This window comes from Poecilia formosa, unplaced genomic scaffold (assembly GCF_000485575.1).
Source record: "Poecilia formosa unplaced genomic scaffold, Poecilia_formosa-5.1.2 Scaffold173, whole genome shotgun sequence".
Classification (NCBI taxonomy): Eukaryota; Metazoa; Chordata; class Actinopteri; order Cyprinodontiformes; family Poeciliidae; genus Poecilia; species Poecilia formosa.
Genome location: NW_006800112.1, coordinates 1,162,493 through 1,186,530, shown reverse-complemented (window position 1 = coordinate 1,186,530; position 24,038 = coordinate 1,162,493). Strand labels below are relative to the sequence as shown.

The window sequence follows — 24,038 nt, the reverse complement described above, 5'->3', positions numbered from 1 at the left end:
AGAACTTTTTCATCAAAATGAAGAAATTGTTCACTTAAAACAAACTTCTTTATCTTGCTAAAAAAGATACTAGCAAGTTAGTTTTGTCTCACTTCAACTTTTCTAAGATATCTGAGACAAGAAAAATACTTGGTACCATTTTGTGTTTTTGCAGTGCATGGATCAGGGGCTAACTTCATCATGAACCTTTTCTGAGGTGTTAAATGTCTGACGACAAAAACCGAAGTGTTTGGCTGTTGATCCAGCGATGTTAACCCAGGCTGTATTCCAATCGATTTTTCCATTTTTAGCATTCATGTCTTTTTGCCATTCTTTAATGGAATAATCTTGTCATTTCAAATGACCTGTCACATTCAAATACAACATTTTCTTTTTTTTTATCTGTGTGAGTTTTCTATCAACTCTCCAATTGGGTGTAATTTTAAATAGCCTCCTCATTGGTGGATGCATTTGGGCACAAGAGATGAGCGTAATCTCAAATTGCGAAATAACGGGACTCCGTAGCGAGCGACCAAATCTTGTTCCGTTTAAATTTTCCAAGCATATTAAAGACGTCCAGAACTCGAACAGCCCGTCGACTTGAACCGACGCTCCTTTTGTCGGGAGATCCAGTCCTCCGATCAGCGCCCCCACAGGCTTTAAAACACTCATTTTTGTTTGATTCATATGATGCCTCAGCAGCAGCAGCAGCCTCAATTTGGAAGCTGAATCAGAGTCGCAGCAGGTAACACAAAACCTTTCAGCTCTGAAGCTTTTAGCGCGGCACATCACGACATGGGAAACTTCCGGGAGCTCCAGAGCGGGTTCTGCTCTTTAACTTTTTACTGAAAAATCATCGTTTTGATGTCAGAGCAGAAGTGGTGCAATGAAGCCTGATAGAGGGTGACAGAAGGAGTACAAGGGTGGAGTTTGAGTCACTAAAGTTTTCTCTCATCAGTCCCTCCAGGACGACGCGACATGTTTGTTGTGATCGTTGAGGCCTAAAATGACTGATTTTAACCTGATCTAATGTCTCCTGACTCTTTGCTCTTTCAATATTGAGGTAAATGTTACTGCTTAGAGTCACACGCGCTTTCATCTCGCATTAGACGCCGTGAAAGAGGAAGTTACATTAGAAGCGGGCTGATGGATTGGTCGAAATTCAGCCCTGTTGCAGTGATTGGTCAGAAATGAAGCAAACAACAAAAACATGTTAATGAGACTGGAGAGATTTTCAGAAGAGTTACAATGACTGGTGGAAATTGTGCACAAACATTTATGAATAATGACTGAATCTGCATTAATAGCTACAATCGCATCACCACAACTTACTTTAGGGACTCTCTTCTGTCCAAGAAACAAGGTACTTCTGGAGCTCGTTTGTTGGACGTTTATCAGTCAAATATTCCAAACCAGCTTGATTTCTTGTACGTGAACATGTACAGACTGTTCCAAGCCGAAAATGAATCCATCAATTTTTAAAACAGATCAGAATTAATTTAGTGTTTTCTATAAAATACTTGTTGGGAAGACTTCTGGATCTAAGTTGGTAGCAATCACTTCAGAGTGTCTGATCAGAACACAGGTTTATGTGGACGCGGAACAGATCAGGAAGAGTACAGTTCAATTTTTGCTCTTTATATATGTTTGCCAGAATGTACATGTACATGAAGCAGGTATTTAGGTACGTGTGTGTGTGTGTGGTTAGGTTTATGAACGCACACAGTCATTCGGCTGCTTCTTTGCTGCCTTTTTTTCTTTGTCGGGTTACACCTGTGATGCGTTCAGGGTGTATAGGAAATCTCCTACATAATCATACCCTTTTCTACAATACTTTTGTAGTTTTATTTTTCTTTTGTTTGTTTGTTTTGGTGTTAAGGCAAGTTTAAAGCCACATCAAGACAGAAAATCTTTTTAAGCAAATCATCCTGTTCAATTAAATTCTAAAAACCTTGAGTTGCTTATAATAAAAGAACCTGGGAATTTTTTTTTTTTTTTTCAAGCTGTTTGGTGCACAGAAAACAGACTCTAGCAAGAAGAACTCTGGACAACCTTATGGTATTTAACAAAGGCATCCCTCAAAGCTTAAAATTTGCATCCGTTCAGTTTCATTTCATCTAGACAAAACTCACATATGTTTGTCCTAACGCCGCCTGCAGATGATTTGCAGCTCCATTCTGAAGCAGAACTGGAGCGCATCTACCTGAAACAGCAGGCAGGACTCAAACTAAGCCGAACACTGAGCAGAGGAGGACAAACTGCGGAGTTGGGAGCCGTGTCCCTGTAAATGTGTCACACCATCACTCTGATCCTCACTGTGACTGCAAAAAAAAACAAAAAACGACATGACTCAAGTGCCAAGACGGACAAGTTTTCAGATTTCCTGCAGCGACGAGCAGGGGGGAAAAAACGTGACACTGTAGTTTTTAAGAGTTGCTTTTTTCCCCACTGTAAAAACAAAAAATGATTGCAATGAATTGGAAACAGCAGCAAAGCTCCATTTCCGTTAGATTTTAAAGGACGAGCCTTCAGACGCAAGCATGCACTCTGATGATGAAGCATGATGTCTCAGTACCAGGCAGGTGGCAGCGGGTTTAGCTCAAAGAGCTGCAGCGGTGTGAGGAGGAGAACGAGAGGAGAGGAGAGGAATGAAGGGATGAAAGCTGCAGAGAAAGAGAGAGAGAGAGACTGGGAGTTCTGCACGAGATGAAAGAGACTGAACGTCGCTTTGATGAACAAGTGACTCGAAAACTTCCAGTCACGACTGACGCTGCTCGTTGTTCCCGTGTGAGGCGAGTGAGTTCGTGTTAGGTTCTTTCCAAATACCCTCGCACACCTTTTTTATGCAACCTGAACAGATTTCCCTTCTGACAAAAAAGCAAGACGAGCTGTTCACCTCAGAAACCATCCAGCTTCGCAGGAAACTGGAGGACTGGGTTAAATGAAAGGAGCTTTGTCTATTAAAAAGGTCTGGAATGTTAAAGATGAGAAAATAAACTAATTTTAATGTTAGGGGTTCATGTCAAATTAATAATGTAGAGTGAGAGCACGGCATTTTCTAACAGCTGAGAACAAAATGCTTTTTTAAAAGCTGCAGACCTCGTGGATGTGTTTCAGCGGTGGGGTTTTTCGTTACGGGTTCGACTAATCTGAAAAACGTTTGTTTCGATAAGCTGAATGGAAGTGTAGGATAGTGAGGAGACACATTTATGTATTATAGTTTTATCTTTTTAAATAGTCCCAGTAGAGGGACTATGCATTTGTCCCGTTGGATACCATATTGCTAGACGTTACCGCCTCTGCAACAAAGAATCGGCCAATCAAATGTTCCACTATGAAGACTTTGCAGAAAGAAAAAAAAACGCATGTCAATGCAGCAAAACATGTTTTAACTGCTCCCAAATACAATTTTATTACTCATTTCAAATTATCAAAAAATCTGAGGAGCAGCTTTAAAATCCGCAGAAGCATCAATACTCGTTCTGCCGGAGACTCCGATGTCGCAACCGCCCGCCAAAGTCTGAAATCGATGAATACTTGAGACTCCCTCTTGACATGCATGACATTCTGGTGAGAGGAACGTCTGGTTTCTGCTCACGAGCTTATTACCTGTGCGGCCGAAATGGGGACAGGGAAGCATCTGTGTCCTAAGAAAAACAACCAGGCAACTCTTTAGTTCGTCCGGGCAAAGAAGCCGGAGCTTCTCGATCGGCCGTTCGGTTGATGCAACTGAGATCCTGTCATGTCTAACATTTGATCTTTATCAAAGCTAAAATATTGACTGTTCTTCCATCTTCTAGATCTTTAATAAAATAGCAGAACAAACCAAATAATTAAACTAACACTGCATGCATGGCTGAATGTAGCTTCTTCCTTTTTTTTGCCCCCTCCTAAATGTACCTCTGGTTTTATTAAAAACTGTAACAAAGTACCACGAATGGGATTATTTATTCATTTATTCATGATTAGGAGTAAGAGCTCCTGTAATCTGATTAAATTCGCCTGAAGTTTGGCGAATCGACCGTTTCATCCACAATCATCTGCCGATAATCGCGTCCTAACGCACATGGGAGCGTCTCTGGACCTCGCAGGAGACAGATGTGAACTCCCTGCGACTCATCAGCTCCTCCAAACATGCCTTTGTTTCCTCGCCTCCGTTTCCAAGGCAACCGGTAGCCGGAGGCCATTATTGTTAATAGCTACCTCGGGCCCCTAAATGTCTGAGTGTGTGCGAGCTTTAAAGTGCACGCTTAGACTCAAACAAACCCCACGAGGTGAAGTTTGATGTGTTGCGCTCTCCGTGGAAACCGGCATTTATGGAATTACAAAGAAGCATTAGTCGTGTGGGAGCTACAGAATGTTCTGGTTCTGGTGTCGCTGTGTTAAAATCCACCTGAATCAGTGCAGGGATGCGATGTGGCGCTGATCTGCTGCTGCCCACTTTGTTCCTGGCTTTCTTTGCCAGGAACAAAGAACACCTTTGAGGTCTGTAACACCTCACTAAGGTCTGTAACAACTGAGTGGAAATGTTGATGTAAGGAATTTGGATTTTTTAAATTTTTTTATCCAGACGGACAAACCATGTGTTGTTCCTACCGAGTTCTAAAATTATAACATAATGAACTTATTACTTCTAAAGCGAAGTAGCTGCTTTCCCCCGTTTTATCTACTTTGTGTAGGTTTTCAACGTCTCCAGCAGGTGGCACTGTTGTGATTTTTAGTATGCTTGCGTCTCATCTTGCGCGATAGCAGTGGTCCCGCTCCGAAACCCATGTGCAAAGTGGGAAATATGTCCGAAATGAATAAGGTGACCAAAAATAATCCTTAATATCCATAGTCAATGTCCTAATAAGCCTAATACTGTAAGACTGACAGTCATTTAACTTTGTAGAGATGGAGATTGAAGTAGATTGGCACATATTTGTCAGAAATGTGGTTCTGTCAAACACATTCCACATTGATTCAGGTATATTAGATTGACGATTTTTATTTTTACTTTGTATTATTGGGCTTTACAAGGATGTGCAAAACAACAGAGTTGAAGGGGAGTCCCTTCCTGCTTTTCTCCAGTAATTACAAGACATGGCAACAGGTTTCACAACTTCCTCTCCTGGATACTTCCCATGTTCCAGTTCATTTATCTACTAACACTTTTGCATTTCATTTGGAGAATATGGATTGCTTCTTTCAGCATGATGAAGTAACAGCAAAGTCTTTTTCTAGCAGGTTCATAACAGGCAATAGACGAGAGAGGAAGATGTAGTAGTAGAGTTTAAAGAGAGCAGTGAAGGGTATTTTATGAAGACAGATGGATGAATCACCTGCGGATTTGAGTGAAACTTTGAAACACTTTCTCAAAATAAAGTGAAGGTTTGATAAATTTAGGTAGAAATACCTGCTCTCTGGTTTCAGGCAGTGAAAATGGGAGGCAATAACGACAGTGAAATAATCTGGTTTGTGGGTTACTCTCTCAAAAAAGAAGAAAAAAAAATACAGCCGAGGTGATCAGTCCTGCTTTATTAAATCAGGACATATTACTTCAGGGCTTCGGGAAGGTTTACTTTTTTTTTTTTAAACGGGAAAATGAAAAACCGAGCAGAAATGAGATGCTAACGGAGTCAGAAATAGGAACGGAGATGAGACTCACTTTTTCCTGCTGTCGTATCGGCCAGGTGTTCCCAGGCTCTGCGGAGAAAACGGGAAGAAAATGATCAGTCGCTGTGCAGGATCACGTCAAGCGGCCGCACTAATAATCCGCCTCATATTAAAAGAAAACAACTGCTATTTTTAGCAATTTATTTCCATTTTAGCCAATAATTACATGCATTTCATTTTAGCAACGTATGCAGTCCACAGTTGGGAGCGCTACGCTTCATGTTTAAGAGCCATTGTAGTCAAATTAAAATCTTCCCACAGTGAAAAATGTCAGATAAAATCATGAAATGAAAGGAATGACATCAGACTTTTAAAGCACAGATGTCACAGGACAAACTTGTTTCGAAGAGCTCCACTTATATCCTGTCAGTCTGCCGAATGTTTTCCCAAAAGTCAGAAAAAGCTTCGGAGTTTTTCCCAAAATTCTTTATTCTGCACCTTTCGGGGTGTAGTACTCACAAAGATCCACTCAGAAGGGTTCGCACTGATAAATCAGTTTGTTCTGAAACAAAATCAAAATTAAATAATGAAAAAAAAAAGATTATTTTGAACTTCTTCTACAATTAAAAACAAGCTCCCTGCACTTCTCTGCGCTGTTAAACCACCGGAGTCGGGAAGGTGCAGCCAGAGGTCTCCTGGGACATCTCGGGCCCTCGGGGGCCAATTGTGTCTACAGAGGGACGTCTGTTCGCAGAGGCAGACTTAATGTTTGAACACACACACACGCACACACACACATGCACGCACACACGGGCTTCTCTGACCACTTAACCCACCAAACACCGAGTCCACCAGAACACAGCAATCTGCTTTAAACCCGCTGCACCGCTGAGAAAACAGCTGAATTTCAGTGCAGCACGCTCAGACGCAGCTGCAGCCTGCATTTATTGTGATCCTTGAAAAAAAAAAAAAAACAACTCTAGCTGAAATGACAGTGTGGATGAGCACAAACTGCAGCTCATTTTATCCAGACAGAGGGAGAGACAACGCAGTTGTTGTAATAACATGAGGGGATGTGCTCTATTATAACAAATGGTACATTTTGTTTTGCATCACTCTCTCTCTCCCTCTTTTTTTTTACATTTAAGATTTCATATTTCATAAGTATGCAAAGGGTTTAGATTGCTCCTTGTTCTTTCTACATTTTGGAAATGTGGCAAACATGCTGGAGTTCGACGCAATGAAAGAATCTGCAGCTGAAAATGAAAACTGCACATAAAAAAAACAACAACAAAAAACGGTAAAAAAGGGCTCTAAACTTTTCATCGTCCAAGATGGACGACTTTGTTTTGTCCTCATCCGATCGACCACATAAGCGGTTCAACAGCACATCGCTTTCCTCCGCAGCCACACTGTCTTTGTACGTGTTTGAAGCCTTGAGTTACATTCAGTCGTGATGCTGTTCTGAAGTTATGTAACGGTGCCATCATTAGCCTGCGTTAGCAGCAGGGTCCGCCTAGTTAACTGGAAGTTAAACCACTTTCGGGATTTCCTGCCAAAGCTCCAAGGTGGTTTTGGTTTGGGTTACACCAAAAACAGCCAGGAATTAGGATCCGGAGGTTCCGGGTGTTTGCGTCCAACATTTAAAAACATGATTTGCTTCAACGAGCAGCTCAGAAAGAGTTTCTGCCTCTTCTTTGTTGTCTTGAATTCAAGTTGGAATGATTGGTTATGCTAGACTAACTAGAGATTTTCCAGATACATTTGCATGTTAGTAATGCTTTTTTTTTTTTGTTCATAAAAAAATTATCTTTATTAGAAACACTTTTAAGAAATTACTTCATGGTCAAATAACAGTTCTGCTGGTACACAACTGAGCTGTCAGTGGCGTTTTTAGTCGAATTTGTTTGTTTGTATTTCAGGTTTAAAAAAAAAAACCTGACGAAAGTGGCGAAGAATACCTCCTCAGTGGAGCAACTCTGATCCGATCTCACACAACCTCCTTCAGCGGCATAAATACTCTCCAGTCAACACAGAAAGTCAATCTGCCTGTCAAGGTTTACCGCTAATTTGAACTGATGTAACCTTGTTCTCACACCCACACACACCCGCATACACAAATCCAGGCCGACCACAGCCAGCTGAGCCCTCTCCTCTCCTCTCCTCTCCGAACCCTGCCCTCCCTCCAGGCCATCCCTTCACTTCATCATGCTAATTTGAACAAGGAGTTATTCTGAGGCGTGTCAGAGCCCGCTCTGTGGCGGCTCCTTGGCCTCTCCTCAGGTTAATTACTGCAGCAATGCCCGCATTCACAGCTCGGCGCAACAGGACGCTGCAGCCAGACCAGGCTGAGCTGGGGCCTCCTGGCTCCGGCTGCTGGCACCTCTGAGAGCTGGATGCTGGATCTGCGGCCGGCTGACTGACAGGCGGACTGCGCCGGGCCAATGGCCGGGCTCAAAGTTGGGAAGGAAGGCAAATTTAAACTCAAAGATACATTAAGCATATGTCTTGTTTCTACAAAACTGGCAAAAAATAAATAAATAAATAGGAACCAAATGAATACATTTAGAGTTCTGTTTAGTAACTTAGAACATTACTGAGAATAATTCACAAAGTAAAGCACATTAAATACAATAATTACGGTGTTTTCAGCCCTTTGCTTTTGATAACTGTGATGATTTTCAGCATAATGCTAATGAAAACTGGACATTTACCAGATTAGAATTGTACACCAGACTAACAAAAATTAAAATAAACAAAAATAGAAATGTTGACTTAATGTTTTAATAAATATGTAGTGTAATGTTTTATTTTAATAAAGAAAAATCTACTCTCTTTATTTTCTTCTGAAGGTCTGACATATTTTTTTTAAAGTTCTCTCTTTCTAATTTATAAGCTTCTGACACATTTCTTGAATTAATAAATTTTTATTTTCTGTATTTTCCTTCCTTCTACATTTCTTCAAATACAGTTATTTCAAATTAAACTGTAGGTTAAACAGGGGTTTTTTTTTTTTTTTTAAAGAAATAGTGAATTCAAGGATTTTCATTTTAGAAAGATGTATGGGAAAAATCTCTATTTTGTCCTTCACCTCCATAAGGTGCCAGGACAGCCCCTGTTTCACATCATCGAAGGAAGCTAAGACGTGATTTACTAAGTTAATGTTTCCAGCAGACAGGAAGTTATGTAAAACTATCCATCAGCTGCCTGAAGGATGAGCATAGAGAAAGCACACAAATTAAAGGAAAAAAGGACCAAGAACTGATGCCTGAGTCACCCCATGACCAAGAACAAATGCATCTAAAGTAACAACAGAAAAAGAAAACGCTCTACTAAGAAATCGTGTCGAGAAGCAAAAGTTGCGCTGCGGTCAAGGACAGCAGGAAAAAATTCTCTGGGCGTCACGGCATCCAAAATTATAACCGGGGTTGCTGCTGCGCTGGGACTGGTTTCTAAAATCAGACTCGAGAAAATTCGCCAAGAAATTGCGTTGGATTCGATGCACATGCAGCCACTGACATACAACATTTTGAAGTATTAAAAGACACAAAATATTTAAAATTGATCTTGGTAGCTGTTAAATAAAACTGGATCAAGTGTTTTTTTTGTTTGTTTTTTTACCTGGGTGTTTCGATGACATGTTTAGATTTATTCCAGATATTAAACAAGCAAAACAGAACTGAGAAAAGTTATCCATCCATCCACATTGTCTGAAATCACAGACTGAAACACACACACAGGAGTTAAAGTACTGCTAGTGACTCCAGGTGTGCTATAACTGAAAACCGATTTTCCATGAACTTTTAATAATGCTCACAATGAACTAAGGCAAATATAGACCAATCAGATAGATGAACAGACAGTGGGCCCGCCCCCTAAGTCACCTTGCAGAGCAACGTGCATAATATGTGTTAATCTTATCTCTAACTTTAATTTTAAAAAGTTGTACATCATTACTACTTAAAGGTCCCTTAACTGACGAAATGCCATACACATAATGTAAAAAGACAAGGCTCGGTCCAGTCCAGTCGGTCAGTCTCCACCCTGGTCTGGCTTGCAGCTCTTTGCAGCAGGAAGCTGCTGCGAACCGTCTGTGGCTCTTGGTCGTAGCAGCAGTAAAACATCGGGAGCAACTGCAGCAGCTCCACATTTGTTTATCCAGCCTTCTCATATCATGCAGACACACACTCCTGAGGTGGAAGGGTGGCAGCGGAGGCGGGGGAGGCACCAATCATCTGCTTCGCTTCATGTTTTTTTAAGGGATTAAGCTTAATAAGATGGCAGGCCGAATTTATGGAGCTAATATTTCATGGGTGGGTGATTCATGGAGGATTTGGTGCAGAGAAGCAGCTTAATGGATGTTCAGAAAGACTTGCTTGACTTGTGCCCTGATGTGATTAGCCCCGTGGGAGGACGACTGCTTAATGCACCACTGTGTAAGCGTGTGTGTGTGTGTGTACAGAGAGATGGCGGGCCGGCAGAGAAAATGAGTAAACAGAACACAAACACAAATCCCTCCTGTGCCCGACTTCAACACGTGCGGCACTTCAGATTCAGTGAACAGTAACTCCTTTCCACGCCGTCCCAGGAGTCGGACAAACCGGGACACGGCCTCATCGATCCTCTCTGACACACCTGCAGGAGAGGTACAAGAAACCCGAACTGTACCTTAACTGGAAATCAAGAACTATTTCATAGATTTTTTTTATCCAGCTACTGCAGACATCTTGGTTGTTAATCCAGATGAAATTTTCAGTTCTGTTGTTCAGTTTGGATTTGGAGTTTCCCTCCAATTAATTGTAGGATGGATGATAAGTTGCAGGCAATGGCGGATGTCTGGAGACTCCTTGAGACACAGACAGAGTTCCACAACAATGCCAAAAATGTCAGTTTGACAGATTTAAAAGAAAAAAAAGTTTGTTTTTTTTCCCAATAAGGTGATTCTCACAGAGCTTTATGATGGATTATGATAATCCAGTCTGTCAGAGAACAGACTGGGAAATATACAGCCCAATAACGTAACAGGCAGTAACCAGGTAGACTAGCCTGAGGAGCAGAAACATTGTCACACAGTGAATGGATTAACACTGAAGAGTGTTCCTTTATTGAACAGGATAACGCTTCCAAAACCGTACCTGGGGCTACAGGTTACGTTTTTTTTGTTTTTTTTTTTACTTTATTTTTCAATATTCGCAAAACCAATTGTCTGTAGTGGTGCAACATCGTTGCCCTCTGGCTTATTGGGTAGTCGTCTTGTAATCTGGAAGTTGCAAGACTTCCAGATTACAGATTGCCCTGGGTAAGGCACTTAACCCTGAGCAGTCTCCCGATCTCTGGATCAGCATACGAAAATGCCACCGGGTGACTGTGGATCTGGTGTTCAGCGTTTTGCACCATCAGTCTTGGTGAAGTGAAACCTTCATTATAGATTTTGTTTGGTTGCCCTCATGCTCCACAGCTGTAACAACTGTAGACTCAACAGGCAATCCAACCACCCGGTCTCTGATAGAGCTACCTGATGGTAACACTATCAGACTCAATCTTAGGCTGATAATACTTTCAGATATGAACAGGTGAACTGGTGCAACAAAACCCCAGCTGGGGTCCTGAAATAAGGATCCTGACTGATGGAAGAAGATTACACGTAAGGAGAGGAGCATCATCGTCTAGGTCAAGAGCAGCCGTCTTTGGCTCAAACACCTGATCAGTAAACCTTCGGGACTCATGCCTTGAAATCTTTTCCAGGCACCTCTGAATGAAAGGTAGACCCCATCACAGACTCAGAGCTCCCAGTTGGGACTATCCCATTTGACCTATGAACCTTGTGACCCACTAGGAGGTGCTGGAGAGTGCCGGAAGAGAAGAATGTATGAATTTCCATTTGTGCTTCACTTTGCGTCGAGGGTCTGGAGAAACGATTGCTTGCTGGAGGTGTTGATTCTGTTGAAGTTTAAAATTTTACCCAGCCGCTAACGTTTGGCCATGACGTGTGCAGCGTACCAGCTCAGTGCTATGAAGCTTACCGGGAATTACCTGCGCCGTAAACAACTATCCTCCACTGCGAAGAGAGACGCGAAAAACTGAACAAGACGGTTGTTAATGTTGAATATTTGGAAGCATGGCCGACATGGACTGAACGGCTTTGTTCGCTTCCTCCGCAGCCACTGCTGCTGAAGTTGGAAGCTTGAAGATGGGTTTTTGTGAGAAGGCATAAATAGTTTAGGTTAGATGAGATGTTTTAATCGTCATTTGAATTATGCTTTCATTGCATTTGTAAAATGATCAAACCAACACAGTTTTATTCCATCCAGTTTGACTTGTCTTGACTTGTCTTATCTGCCCTTCTCTGGACTGAAACTATTTCTGAACACAAAGCGAAACCTGACGAAGCAAAGAGAAAGAAAAGCCTTTCAATCATTTCATCATTTTGCCTCAAAGCACTGTACATTTCCTGCAAAGGTATTTCCATTAACCTTTGAATCCAGCAACAATTTGTTTAAATCAGTGGCAACCACACTGGAAGGGAAATAACAGTTCAGGATGATTTGAAATAGCACTGATGTAAAATTAAAATCTATTTTTTATTCAGTCTGACATTAAAAGCAAGACATTTTTCTTTTTTCTTCAATCTCCATTTGTACAGAAAAAGCAATTTGGTTTCTGCTCGCCGTGGAAAATTACAGTCCTGTTTCCGCTTCATCTGGATTCTCCGAGGGTTTCTGGACATTTGGAGACATTTCCAGTATTTTCTGATATTTAAAACACAACGGTTCACTGCAGAGCAGCAGGCTTCCCAGAGTTTTGCGGTCGGATCTGCAGAGTTCAACGTCTGGGCCGTATGGTAATGCAGCTCAGAGGACCTGCCGGGTCACAAGCATCGTTTTAAAAACGATAAAGAACGCCAGACATCGCCGATTCAGGAGGGATTACACCTGACAGGTGGCGCGCTGTACCCTGAAGTCTCTCTGTCCAATTCTTCATATGAAGAAAGGAGCGCAGCGGGTCTGTTCGCTGCAGGCGGAGTGGGAGAGGATCGGGAAACAAAGATGGAGGGAGAGTACCTCCTGTTGGTAGTCACGGGAACATTTAAGCTTTTACATGCACTGACCTGTCCTCAGAACTGTAGGGTTGGTTTTAGGCATTAAAAAAAAAGAATCTAAATTAAAATTTTTCTTACATCCAATTTATTGTATATTTATTTCCTCATCTTCTAATCTAAATATCTGCCAGCTGAAGGAAAATTAAAGGCATGCTGCTAATAATAGGGAAATAAAATGATGTAATATTATAATTAAGATCATCTGATCAGGCTAATGCTGACCTGCTAATGCCAGGGGAAATTAGAAAGCCGGGGTGAAAGTATCAGTTACACACAGATGCCTCCACTGAGTCAGCGGGAGTGTGGGGGGGTCTTCAGCTTCACCTGTCACCTGTCTGTGTCACCATGGCAACAGATGCTGTAACCCCAGGAGCTGATCAGGTTGACAGAACCGGACGCTTATGGAAGAACATCCCACGCTAAAATCCAACTGAGGAATCTAGTTCTGTTGTTAAAATCATTGCAGTTCCACATAGGCCAAATTATTAGGTTCACTTTGCTAATATACGACAGTTTTTTTCCAAATGTATTGAGTTGCTGCCCTGTGATTGGCCGAGTCGTTATTTGTGTTAACAAGCGACGAAATTAGGAGATCGTCTGACCTGGGAAAGAATGGGTCAAATGAATTATTAAAACTGAAAAATAAATGCAACACTTGTGTCCGTTATGAGTGGATGTAAACTTTTTCTCCATGTGTTTTCACACTGAATCCAGCTAGCGTATGAAAATACGTGTTGTGCACAATGAGCAGGATGAGCAGCTAAGAAAAAGAGATGGATATGTCTCATCAGCTGTAAAGTTTGATCAGGATTTCTGGTCATACATGTAGATGACAGCACTGGGAAACTGGTGGTCAAAACATCTTAAAATAATTTAGAAAGGACAGGAGGGGGGAAAGTGTCTCTCCAGAGTCCAGAAGGCTGGTTGAGTCACTAGAGAGCATGTAACTGGAGAGGTTCACTAGGTTCAGCTCGGAGAAGGGAAGTCCTGACAACGGGAGCGTGACAGGGTTGAGCCGGCGCTCAGCAGAGTCAGATGGAAAAGAGGGGAACAGCTGCTGAGGACAAACCACCAGGATAAAGCCATCTAATAGCTGGAACCACCAGCACCTTCAACTCCACCGCTCTGTCTGTGGATCCAATCGTTCCCGATCCAGAGAAATCCCAGACTTCCTGCGGCCTTTTCACAATAAAAGCTTTGACAGGATAGATAGCCTAAAGATGGAAGGAAGCTGCAACTTTTTTCATGACCAGACCAAAGAAGTAGTGAAAAAGCTTTAGTCTTCTCAGTGCTTCTTCACCACAAAGAAAGAAGAAGCTGTGGAGAAACTGATGCGTCTGCAGCAAATGATTCAACTCATAAAGGTTGATGGGCAAATAAAACAGATCTAACTGTAATAAGAAAGAGATACTGCCCAAAAACCACAAAAGATACACAAATATCAAATGAGGTGATTTCATTTCAAGTCAACCTTTTAAAGGATTGATTTAAAAGGTAAAACCCCTGAGGAATATTTCGAGTGCTATGCAAAACTGACGTTTCTTCCTCTGTAAAGCTCAGAAAGAGCTTTTTTTTTTTTTTCCTTGGTGTCAAAAACCAATTAAACTGTCAGAGCACACAGCGGGGCTCAAAAAGAAAATCCCCCATTTTGCATCACAAATCTGATTCTGCAACTACTCCGTTAGTTAGTGAAAGATTTTCAGCACAAAACGACACTTATCTGATAAAAAATGAGCAGATCAAACACAACCTTCCCCACAGATTAGATTTTTACACTGGAATAGAGACTGCCTGTAGCTAAAAGCTCAACTTAAGCGTTTTCTAAACAGGAGCAGAAGTTATGGTAAGCATTTTCAGAATAAAAGAAAGTCCGATCAACGTTTCAAGAGTAATAGCAGAGACTCTGCTGAATGTTTTCAAAATAAAAGCAAAAAACCTGAAATATTTTTTGGGGGAAAAAAAGGCAAACACTGATGCATTGGGCATATGAGAAAGTTATGTTGAATAATTTCAGAATAAGAATATTCTACTGATTATTATTACTATTATTGAAAAATATAAGAAAGCGGTAGAATGACAGCAGAAATCCTTATAAATATTTTCAAAATAAAAGCATTTTGAAACTCCACCGCTCCGTCTGTGGATCCAATCGCTCCCGATCCAGAGAAATCCCAGAAGGTTAGTCAGAAAAATCAGAAGAAACTGCTAAAAAAAAAAACGTAGAAGCCCTGATGAATATTTCCAGAATGAGATCAAAACCTATAAGAGCGGAGACTCACATGGATGCTGCGCAGCTTCTTTCGGCCTCTCTCCAAGCGGTTCAGCAGCTTCAGTTCTCCGCCCGCCGGCCTCAGCAGCTGATCATCGGCCGAGAAGGTCTTCCTCAGAGCTACCCGCTCACCTGCCGTCCACACAGGTGTCACCCTGTCCGTCTGACCCAGCAGGAGGCTCCTCCCACTCGGCCCGGCTCCTCTGGCTCCACCTGCTGCCGATCCAGAAGGAGGATCAGGTGACCAGAAGTCGCGCTGCACAGAACCTGGATAATAGAAACCAGAGACGACTGGTGGTTACTTTACACCACAACCACACACACACACACACACATACAAAGAGTGTTTTTGTATTTCATTAGAGTAATACGTTGAAATTATAAACTGAGAGATCATTTTAGTGTTCAGAGCAGGTAGACTGCTCAAATGAACATGTTATAAAGTAACTCACTGTAATAATGACATAAATAGGCAGTTCATGTTGCATATTTATTCATAACACATAGATTAAATTATCTTCAAATAAAGAAAAATCTATTTTTATCTTTCAGAATGTTACGGTAAGACAAGTTCAGCTGGTGGATTTAGCTGTCAGATAAAACTCAAAACGTTTTTTATAGCTGGAAATGAGAAAAATGCACCTAAGGAACAGTGACAAATTAAGATTTAAGATTCAAGATCTGCTTTATTGTCAATCGGTACTGCCATCAAAACACAACGCAGAAGAAATGTCGGTAGAGTTTTTTAAAAAATGAGGCGAGGAGGTCCGAGTGGGTCGGGAGCTGCAGCTCGTCGTCCTGCTTCAGGAGGTTTTATGTTTCAACTCATGCATGCGTGCATGTGAGCACACGCGCGCAGCTGACTAACCTGATGCTGCTGCATTAAAGCTGCATGAGGACAGTAAGAGGCTAAACAAAAGGAAGCTCTCTGTTTGTGCTGGATGGAACCGATCCAGCTCAAATTCAAATTTGAGAACACAAACTCGTTCGCTTTGAGGGAAATGCAACAAAATATGAACACTTTGAACTTCCTTGTTGCTGAAAGGCGCCGGGGGAAGTCACATCGACTTGACTCTGCATTTAATAAAATGGTGTTTCAGACAGTCGGTTTCTCACAGGTCTACTAAATGTGACGTGGAAAATGTCTCTCTCTTTTGCCATTAATCTGAGGGAGAATAAGAAATACATTGTTATTACTGGTGCTGTGTGTGAGAAGATGCAAAATTCAAGAAATACTCTGTGTTGCAAGAAAAGGCCAAATCTAAATCTGTAGATTAAGAGGTGGAGATATGCAACACAACAATGATTAAAGTGGATTTATATTAAAAAAGGATTAAGTGACTCTACAATTGCCTTAATTGTCTTGAAAAACATTTAATATCTAATTAATACGAAGCTGAGCCATAGTCTCAAGTTGATGTTCTTGTAGATTTCATCAGCTCCAATAATCAGATGAAATGCAATAAAACCTTTTCAGTATCTCCTCTCTAGAAAACCCCCAGATTGTTGCAGGATGTAAAAGGACCTGTTAAAGGAGGCATCCGGATCAGAACCTCCATAAATGACTCCTGTCAATTCAGAGAAACAGCAGCTTTCCTCCGAGCTTTTCCTGGATGTCAGAGATCCTCTCCTCATCTCTACAGCAGAGCCTAGCAGAATAAGGTCATTTCAGGATCCTTAACCCATGAGGGATACGACAGACGTGGAGCGGTAAATCCAGAGCTTATCCGATTAGTTCAGGTCTTTCTATACCACCACTTTATTACAACATCTTTATTACTGCCGAGGAAACCATGACCTTACTTTCCAAAGTTCTGTTAGCAAGATGTCGCCAGGAGAAGTTCTGAGACCAGAGAGGCTGAAAGTTTTCCAACATCCAAGAGGGTCCAGATGAGGGCGCTACAGTAGCGGCACCACTGCAAAACCTGACGCATTGGTGAGACCACTGCATGGGGTGAGTGAAGCGATGACTTTTGGAAGCGAAGGACAACAAAGATAGAGAGGAATTTTGCAGGAAGTACAGGAATTACTAGCAACCTGGTTAGGTCCTCCTGACTATTTAGGGGGTATTTGCAGATAGGAAAGCTGAGAGGTACTGTGAATCCCGCATGGTGCCAACACTGAATAATTCTGATCCATTACGTTTGTGAACTTGTTTCTGCTTAGAGTGAGCAGACTTCCTTCCGAATCAACCAAACAATACAGTCAGGAATAAAACACGGGATCGAAATGTCTTCCAGGAGCAACTTCTTCTGTTATCCTAGGATGAGACTGGTTACGATCAGTCAATTTTCCCATATTGAAATGACATTTTGAAAATGATCAACATCATGCAGGTATTGAACATACTTCTCAATAATCCCACTTTTTTTGTACAATTTTTTCTTTGTGGGCTGTTCAAGATCTCTAATCTTCAAAGAAATTGAATTTCAGACATAAGGGTTTGAACACAGTCCATGAGTAATCTTCCTTTTATAGTATGTAGTGAGTTTATACCCTATTCAGTTAAAAAAGTTGATGAACTTCAATTATATTTTAATTTGTTGAGATGCACTGCTATATGGTCTTCTGTAAACCTTAGAACCCCCAAATGAAAAAATCCTGTCTCTAAGCGTTGGCAGTCAACAATCACCGGGTGGCGCCAGAGAGCTCTGTTAAGCGCTGAACTGTGTGGATCGAAGCACCAAACCTCACCAAAAACAACTTCTTTTTTTTTCTACAAAGACAAAAATCTTTTTGAATGAAACCTTCCAGTACTTATATTTTAGTAGTAAAAAAGTTTGGAGTATCTGACCATCAATAGCAAACCACCTCCCATGATGCTTTGGTCTGATGCAACACGAGGATTCTGAACATGTGTGTGATGCTGCTCCCGCTGAACCCGGCAAGGAGACGCACAGCTGCTGCTCGTAATACAGCAGAGCCAGAGCTATGAATGTTTGATGAGGAGGAAATCTGCCACCGAACGCATCACTGAAACACATCAGGAGTGTTTAACGCATCGGTTAAAAACATGCACCGCTTGTTACAGGCTGAAGAGAGAAGTAATAGCTTTAGAAACACCAACCCATCTGGCAGAATCACAGTTAAAAAAAAAAAAAAGTTAAATGTTTGAGTAAAACTCCTGATTGTTGTTCTGATTTGTACGGAATTTGAAAACGCCAAAAATCAATCCGCTTCAGAGCCCGCCATTTTTTAATTATCTTTTTAATAAATTTAAACTACAAACTCTAAAGATAAATATGTTTGTTCCATCTGGTGACTGATTTTACCTTGCTGTGTGACAGGTTTCTTTTCTGAGGAACGCTCCATCTCCACTTCATTCCTGCTGAAAGCCTCAGGTCTACTGTTATATTGTTTGCATTCACTCTGTGTAACCATGGTAGGCAAACTCCTGAGACTAAAACAAAAAATAAAAAAAATCTCCTAATCTCACTGGAAAACCTGCAGAGTCGCTTTATTAAATTTCAGCGGAGATTAAGAGCCTGCACAAAGAGCAGAGATGTAATGTTGGTTCAGTCTGTCTTGCAGAGTCTGAGTTTATCTCGGCTCTGAGTAATTTGGCAGCAGAAAATATCCGAGATCCCAAAGCTAACTCTATCAAAGATCTCTTGAGCCATCCTTAATAACTAAACCCAAGTTTCCCGTGTCCACTTTTTGAATAGAACGATAGAGACACAGCACCATCTGGTGGTCAGAAGTTAGCCAACCATCCCAAACTATTTTAATCAGGGAGCACGTCAGACCGAGTGACCACTGGAGGAAATAAGACTGAAAAAACAGAAACTAATCTTCTTTGCATCATACACGAAAGGTAAGGTACATTAGGGAATACAGGATCAATAGATTTGACCGTATCGCTGGGAAAATCTAAGGCTCTTTCAGTGTTTACAGCCAGAAGTTGAAGATCTTAGCTTAAAAAAAAACCAAACAACTTAGGAACACTGGCTCTGTTTTAGGGACTGCTCTGCAGCCTTTAGAACTGTTTTTACAAAGAAAGATGCTTTATAATTTGTGTCTGGCAATGAACTTTGCCAGTATTAGAGGGAGAGTTGTGTCTCTTCTGGAAACATTAAAGAGCTCCTGGTACTTTCTGCTTCTAGCTGTAGCCTCTGTGCTCTCCAACGTAAAGTCTAACTTGAGTTTGGTCTCTCAGAGAGGCTTTACTCATCAGTTTGGCGATTCTGTTCAATCATGACAGGAATTGTTGACATTATGCATTTGTTGATGGTGAAAACTGAAAACTTGGGAGCGCTAAAAAAAAAAAAAAGCTAATCCCCCACTCCACAATCAATATGGTGCTACCATTGGCTGTTTTACTGCTAGTGGTACTGGTGCACTGAAACTTGGACACAGTTGGGTGTGCTTCTGGATGGGCTTTCCCAGAGCTCTGACCTTTAACTCTGCTGAAAATGTATCATTAACAAGAACTATAAAAACAAAACAGTGAAAGCCCTTAAATGGCATGACATTTCCTGCAGACAATGAGTCTGCAGGAAATGTCTGGGTGTAAATTGGCCAATTTACACCCAGTCCGTCTGACTTCAGACGGAATCTGAAGTCAGAGAAACACCTGGAAGACGTTCAGCTGAAACGAGGACAGCTGCTCTAATCTGCTCCCCAGGAAGCTCGTTATCATTCTCCAATAGGGTGGAGCTAAAGAACGGAGTAACTCCCACAGGATGTGAAGCGCCGCTCAGAGTAAACAGCCCCAGTGACCCCAGCAACAAAACCTGAACCGTCTTTTGCATCGTATCAACACCTCGCCTCTGCTTCTCTCTTTCAACAAACGACGAAGACTCCCAGACCTTCTGATGGAGTATGGATATATAAGACAATTATTAACAGTGGGTAGGTGGTAGGTGGGTGACAACCAACCTGTTGTCACCCTGTGTCCAATTAAATTTTTTTTTGTCAAAACTATTTTCATCCTAGTGACGGAGCTGGATGTCAAGATAAAATGAGATGATTCTGCATTTCACTGGGAAGAGTTTTTTTTTTAAGTTTCTTCTTTTGGATGTCTTGTTTTTAACATTAATATTTTTCTATTCTCTTTTTATTTTGTAAAACTGGTTTATTCGTCCTTCCGATTCTATTTATTTGACCATAGTAAACTCAGTTTCTGCAATGGCTGATCTGTATGAATTCCTTTCATGCAGATATTTGAATTTGAAACACAAAATCTGCTAAACTTTGAAGACCTTTTAATTTTTCTCACATAAAAAATGTGATTAAAAGCAAAGATAGGTGAAGTTTGTGAGTAAAAGACAAAGTTCAAATGGCCAAGTAAAAGGAAAAAGAAGTGTTCCTAGTCCAGATCCGTGATCGACGGTGTCCTTTCTGTTGACATTCGCCAATGCTCTGACTCTCTACAACATGATGAGAGCTCTGCCATTGGTTCTGACCTTCAGAGTTCCAGTGGAGTCCTCCGGGGCTGGCGGCAAGCCGCCGTCGCTTCCTGACGCTGACGCCGCTGCAGGAGGTGGAGTCTCCCGTTGCCGACCGCGAGCCGGACTCTGAGGCGGCAGCAGGCGTAGAGGAAAGGATGGGCAGGAGAGGCGTAGACAGGAACGTCGCCTCCTTTCCCAAGGCAGGTGTGAGAAAAGTCGATTCTCTGTCCAAGGCCCTGCAGAGAAGAGAAAAATACTCACCTTTAGAGGCTAGAACCAGCTAAACTAACCTAACTAGGAGTTAACATTGTGGTATAACTTCTAAAATGCTAATTGACTGCTGTTGATGTCTACTTTGAGTCTCTTGGGCAAACCAGTTCCACACAGCCAGGCTTTCTGAAGCTATGAGTCTCATGGAAAGGGGTTGCTCTTGGCAAAGCTAACGTCCAATTCTGGGATGGCAGAATTACTGCAAGAAGTCCAATGGGGGATTTTAGCGCAAGACCAAATCTTTTACCACTGATGTCCAGTGGAGAAGCACATTCCAGATGCATATTGAGAAAGAAGGTGATAGCCTAACCTGAGCCCTGTGAAGATCTCTCAAGCGTTTAAGACGATTGTAGGAAGAACAGGTCAGCAGTTGCTTTTCAGGTATTCAGAGATGGTGTAGAAATGTTAAAATTGCGCAAAGATCAACCCGTAATCCTTGTGAGTCACTTTAACTTTTTATCAAACTTTTTCAGGACAACAAATCCCCGTTTTAAACAAGATTTTCAGCTTTCACCTGTCCTCCGAAACGACGTAGCTGCGACTCCTCCATGATCCCCTCACCCGCTGCCTCCTTTTATTTTTCCTCCTGAGTATAAAATCCAGCAGCTCAGTCCAACTGAGCATCTCTGACCGAGTCCATCAGCGACGCGTACATATACGTCCTCCACTAGAGCAGTCGCAACCAGCTGGGGAACGCTGAGTGTTGCCTGAGACACAAATCAAACTTTTGCGGTTGAGGAAAGGTTTTGTATGGATCCCTAATAAAGCAGAACTAACAGAGGACTGAAGAAACGCTGCTGCTCTCAGGTATTCAGTGCCAAGCAGTGGTGTTACCTTACCTCATTGCCTGTGTGTGTGTGTGTGTGTGTGTGTGTGTTAATCAAGGAAATCGAGAATCAAGTGCTTCAGATATCAGAGTTTATGTGCCGAGGCTCTAATGAACGGAAAGTTGAATGTCGATGCAGTGCGATAAAAACGTATTGGCATCTCTTCAGATTTGTTTAGTTTCTACAGGCTTGTCACTATTAACCCTTTCATGCATGAATTATGATCCTTTGTGTCAGGATTTTTTTCCATTTTTTTTTTATTTTCTTAAGGCATAAAAAAAGGTAGGAAAAAAAAAATATATATATTTTTTTTTTTGAAGCAAAACAAAAAAAATTCCTCTTGGAGTATTGTACTTGTAGATTTTTTTCTTCTTCTAGTCTTTCACAAATCCAAAGCAGCAGTTACATCTTGTCAAATTATTAAGTACAAGTATACAAATTGCATACTTTAAAACATTTTTGCCATTTACAGTTTTGCCCTAAATGATCCAAAACGAACATAAGGAGATATTGTTTTTTGGCAGAAAGATATTGTAACTGAAAAGCTTTGCAACTGTGAAGTGCAAGTTAGGGCGAACTGATTTACTTTCAGAAGGAAATAACCCGAATAAATGCAAAAAAAAATTAAAGTAAAAAATAAAAAGTAAAAGCCTGCTTTATTGATGATGATTTATTGGGAGAAAAGCCTGCGCAAACCAGCATAGCCTCAAGTGAAAAATAATCTGACCTCTAATCTTAAATATGCCACTCATGCTTGAAAGCATTCAGCTCCACTGCAGCTTGAATGAAGACGATCAGAGTGAGTAACTTCCAGCAAAATAACACAAAATAATAATCTCTCTGCCTGTGGACCATTTAAAGCACATTCCAGACTCGTGTGTCAGATCTGTCTGCAGAACTCCTCCAGCTCAACTTCAGCATGTGGCTAATGACCAAACTTCCTCATATTCCATTTCCTCTACATCTATAAACACCGGTGTTTTCCCCTCGGGCACCCTGCCGCCGCGCAGCTTATCTCTGCCGCTTGCGACGGCCATCACCATGGAGCCAGACGGGTTCTTTATGAGCGCAGAGTGCTGAGGAACAATGTTCCCGCTGGCTGGCAGGAGGAGGGAGGAGCGCCGTCTACAGCCCGGCTTTGTTCTGGCACGACTGCAACGCCATTATCAGAACCCGTTATCTCTGCTGGGGATTGGGCCGAGGTTCTGCCAGAGGAACGTTCCTCTCAGCTCACGGTTCCAGCTATATTTCATATGATGACATGAAACTAGAAAACAGTCTTTTTTTGTTTTTAATCGTTTCTAACATTTTCCAGCGTGGAACAAGGAAGAGGAGGGGGCAGGCGGGGGGCCGAGGGGCATTGGACTGACTGACATTGGACTGACCAATGTAATTAAGGGGAATTATGTAACCGAGAGCAGATTAGTATTTTAGATTATGAACAAAAGTAAACTTTCCCTATTATTAAAATGAGATGGAAGAGCAGGCAAAAAAAGTTCTGCTGGGAGCTAAAGATTCCCAAAGCTGTTTGTTTCATTATGTGTTTATTTGCTGGGAAACTGTTTCGACTCGGACAGTTGCTCCCAACCGAGTTCCGTCTTTATGCAGAACTTATTAGTCATCCATCTGGTTTTCAGCAGGTTTCGGTTTAATTCCCTGACATCAGTCTCCTGCAGAGCTGCATAATTGTTCGATCTGAGGATTTATTCTGGTCAGGAATTAGTCACTACGCTGGGAAACAGCAGATCCGCAAGAAAACTAACGTTCCCAAAGTGAAGATACTTCACTCCCCAGGCCATGTTAAAGTCAACAACAGGCCAGAAGAAAACGACATAAAGCCCTTTCATAGCGAGACCACTCAGGCATGTACGCACATAACTGTAGATGAATACAAAAACCAGTTTTCAAATGTTGATTTAATTTGTTAGGGGAAGAAACCAAGACAGTCCAACCTCGCCCTGTGTGAAAAAGTAACAGCCTTCTACATTAAATATCTAATTAACTGTGATTGACCACGTTTTTAGGGTTGTTTTCACAAGCCGCACCAAACTCTGATCACTGCCAAGCCAGTAGAATCGAGAAACGTCTTTAGCAGAGCCTTCCTGACAACATGAGGTAGGCTGAAAGAGCAACACGGCTTGCCCCGACCTAAAGAAATTCAAGAACAGAAGAGAAATCAAGACTCTTTGGGCCATTTTCGCATCCGCATCGCAAGTTCTGCATGAACAGGATTAATTGATTTAAATACTCATACGGTCGTGAACTGCCCAAAGAATACTGCAGTGCATTGACGACTCATGCACAATGTTAGCAAAGAAGCCAGAATAAATTCGACAAACACCTACAGGCCCATCATGCCCAGGTTACGTTTGATGTCTTTGGTTCAACAAACAATCAGACATCAACAAAATGGCATCCATAAGTTCTAAGGCTAAAACTCCAAAACGCCGTCTCAAATGTGTCGAAGCGTGTCAGCGCGATGCTTTTTGGAAAATGTTCTCTGGACTCATGAGACACTAAACTGATCTTTCTGAAAGGTGTGTGTCTTGTCACATGTAGAGTAAAACTAACAGCATTTCAGTTTGATCCGGTGGTGGCAGTGTGGCCAC

At 41.7% G+C, this 24,038-nt stretch overlaps 1 protein-coding gene across 3 annotated transcripts in view; it reads right to left on the bottom strand.

Moving 5' to 3' along the window:
* Positions 1–24,038, bottom strand: part of ankfn1a (ankyrin repeat and fibronectin type III domain containing 1a) — an 81,496-nt gene that overhangs the window by 53,235 nt on the left and 4,223 nt on the right. For all 3 annotated transcript variants that reach the window (XM_016678080.1, XM_016678079.1, XM_016678078.1), the window contains exons 4-6: positions 20,348–20,568; positions 14,953–15,209; positions 5,627–5,664 (exon numbers count right to left, since the gene is read on the bottom strand). In XM_016678080.1, coding sequence (XP_016533566.1) covers positions 5,627–5,664; positions 14,953–15,209; positions 20,348–20,568 — 516 coding nt within the window. The remainder of the gene's footprint in view (positions 1–5,626; positions 5,665–14,952; positions 15,210–20,347; positions 20,569–24,038) is intronic.